We start from the raw sequence: 2,385 nt of genomic DNA, 5'->3' as shown, positions 1-2,385 counted from the left end.
GGGGGGGATCTCAGGGCTGGGGTCCCGCTGACGCTGTGCGCAGTGCCCGCTGCTCGGTGAGTTCGGCGAGGAGCACATCTTCTCCGTCTACGAGGCCAAGGAGACGTCGCTGCTCAAGAGCGAGAAGGCATCACTGCAGCAGCAGCTCAACCAGTTCCAACACGAGGTGCGTGGGGGGGGGGGGGTGCTGGGAGCTGGGGGAAGGGTCCTTGGATGGGTGCCGAGCCCCCCGCCCTGCCCTGCAGCTGGAGAAGAGCAAGGAGCGCGAGGAGCAGCTGGACGAGATGATCCAGGCCTACGAGAAGCTGTGCGTGGAGAAGGCGGACCTGGAGTCAGAGCTGGGAGAGATGGTGGGCACCGTGGGGACGGCACCGTGGGGATGGCACCAAGGGGATGGCACCATGGGGATGGCACAATGGGGATGGCACCGTGGGGATGGCACCAAGGGGCTGCAGGCTCTCCTTCCCCAGCCGGACAAATCCATTCCCATCCCTGCGAGCTATGGTGGCCATCGGTGACACTGCCGTGGCTTGGGGGGCTCCAGTGACGCAGGGCTGGGGGCTGATGGGATGTATCCATGTGGTCCCGGGGCTGTGTTGGGGTTTGCAGCCATGCACGTGGCTTTGGGTTTTTATCCCTGCCGTGCCCAGTGATGCTCCCAGCTGCGTGTCCCCACCGTGGCACTCTGCGCTCGGGTTCGGTGCAGGGCGTGCGATGCTCCGCAAACCCCACAGTGCTGCCCTGCCCCAGGGACAGCGTCCCACCTCTGGCTGGTGTGGGTCAGAGTGAGGCGGGGGGCTATGGGGCTCACCCCTGTGTTCCCCCCCGTGTCAGCGGGCGCTGGTGGAGACGCACCTGAGCCGCATCCGGAGCCTGGAGCAGCAGCTGCGGCAGCGCGAGGCCAACCCCTTCCCCGCGCTCAGCGCCCCGCTGCCCGGCCAGGAGGTGCCTTTTCTCTCCCTGCACCCCAACCCCGGCCTCAGCCACGGTGAGCCACCCCCTCCCATCCCCACGGCCCCTCCATCATCACCATCATCCCGCGCTCATCGGGGCTGAGCCGTGCTCTGTGCCCGCAGTGCTGGAGCGCCCGGGGGGGTGGCCGAGCCGCGGGCTGGAGGCTGAGCTGGAGGCGGCACGGCAGGATGCCCAGCGCGCACAGCACCGCGAGGAGCACCTGAAGGCCGAGTGCGAGCGGCTGCAGCTGGAGCTGAAGCACCTGCAGGACAGCCGGCAGCAGGTAGGGACGGCGGGATGCGGCCCCGGGGGTGGGGGGGGGGCGGGGGGAGCGGGAGCTCACGGTGCGCCCCGTCCCATCCCCAGGAGCAGTCGGAGCGGGATATGGCCTGGGTGAAGAAAATGGGCGATGACCAGTAAGTGTTCGTGGGATGCTGGGGTGGGATGGGGGGGGAGGGTGGGATGGATGGGATGGGATGGGATGATGGGATGGGATGGGGTGGGATATAATGAGATGAGACAGTGGGATGAGATGATGGGATGAATGGGATGGGATGGGATGGGGTGGGATGGGGTGGGATGGGGTGGGATACAATGAGATGAGACAGTGGGATGAGGTGATGGGATGAATGGGACGGGATAGGATGGGATGCAGTGGGATGGAATGGAATACAATGGGACGAGATGTTGGGATGAGATTATGAGATGAGATGTTGGGATAAAATGATGGGATGGATGGGATGGGATGCAGTGGGATGGGATGGAATTGAATATAACGGGATGAGATGATTGAATGGGATGGAATGGGATGGGATGGAATGTGGTGGGGTAGATGGGATGGGATGAGATGGGGCACGCTGACGAGGTGTAATGGGATGGGACACGATGATGGGATGTAGCAGGATGGATCAGATGGGATGCAATGCAGTGTGATGGGATAAAGGGGATGGGACGGAATGGAATGGGATGCTTGGGATAAGTTGTGATGCGATGGATGGGATGAGATGGAATGTGATGGAATGTGATGTAGTGAAACATGATGGGATGGGATGGGATGGGATGGGATGGGATGCAGTGGGATGGGATGGGGGCTCAGGGGGTGCCCTGCTCCCAGCCCCGCTGGGCACCGCTCCACCGTGGACACCCTCTGCCCCATCACCTCCCTGGGGGCAGGGCTGGGGCTGCTGCCCCTCCTCCCTTCTTCCCCCTCCTCTTTAGGGGCTCTGTGCAGGTGCGGGGCTGGGGCGGGAGCTGCGCCGTGCGGGGAGCGGGCACTGCCCGCAGAGGGCGCTGCTGCCGCGCAGCACCGCACCGCCCCGCACCGCTCCGCGTCCCCGGCTCCGCGCAGCCCCATCAGCGCCCCACGCGTGTCGGGCCCCGCTGTGCTCTCCCTGCGCCGTCTCGGGGCGCTGGGTCGCGGTGGGGGCTTTG

At 65.2% G+C, this 2,385-nt stretch overlaps 1 protein-coding gene across 1 annotated transcript in view; it reads left to right on the top strand.

Annotated features, from left to right (window-relative positions):
- Nucleotides 7-2,385, top strand: part of TBKBP1 (TBK1 binding protein 1) — an 8,137-nt gene continuing 5,758 nt past the window's right edge. The window contains exons 1-5 of the mRNA XM_021378103.1: nucleotides 7-166; nucleotides 246-350; nucleotides 835-988; nucleotides 1,077-1,237; nucleotides 1,321-1,370. Coding sequence (XP_021233778.1) covers nucleotides 285-350; nucleotides 835-988; nucleotides 1,077-1,237; nucleotides 1,321-1,370 — 431 coding nt within the window. The 5' untranslated portion in view covers nucleotides 7-166; nucleotides 246-284. The remainder of the gene's footprint in view (nucleotides 167-245; nucleotides 351-834; nucleotides 989-1,076; nucleotides 1,238-1,320; nucleotides 1,371-2,385) is intronic.

Source organism: Numida meleagris, chromosome 26 (assembly GCF_002078875.1).
Source record: "Numida meleagris isolate 19003 breed g44 Domestic line chromosome 26, NumMel1.0, whole genome shotgun sequence".
NCBI lineage: Eukaryota > Metazoa > Chordata > Aves > Galliformes > Numididae > Numida > Numida meleagris.
Note: the sequence above shows the minus strand (reverse complement) of the source record. Positions and strands in the feature narration are given on the sequence as shown.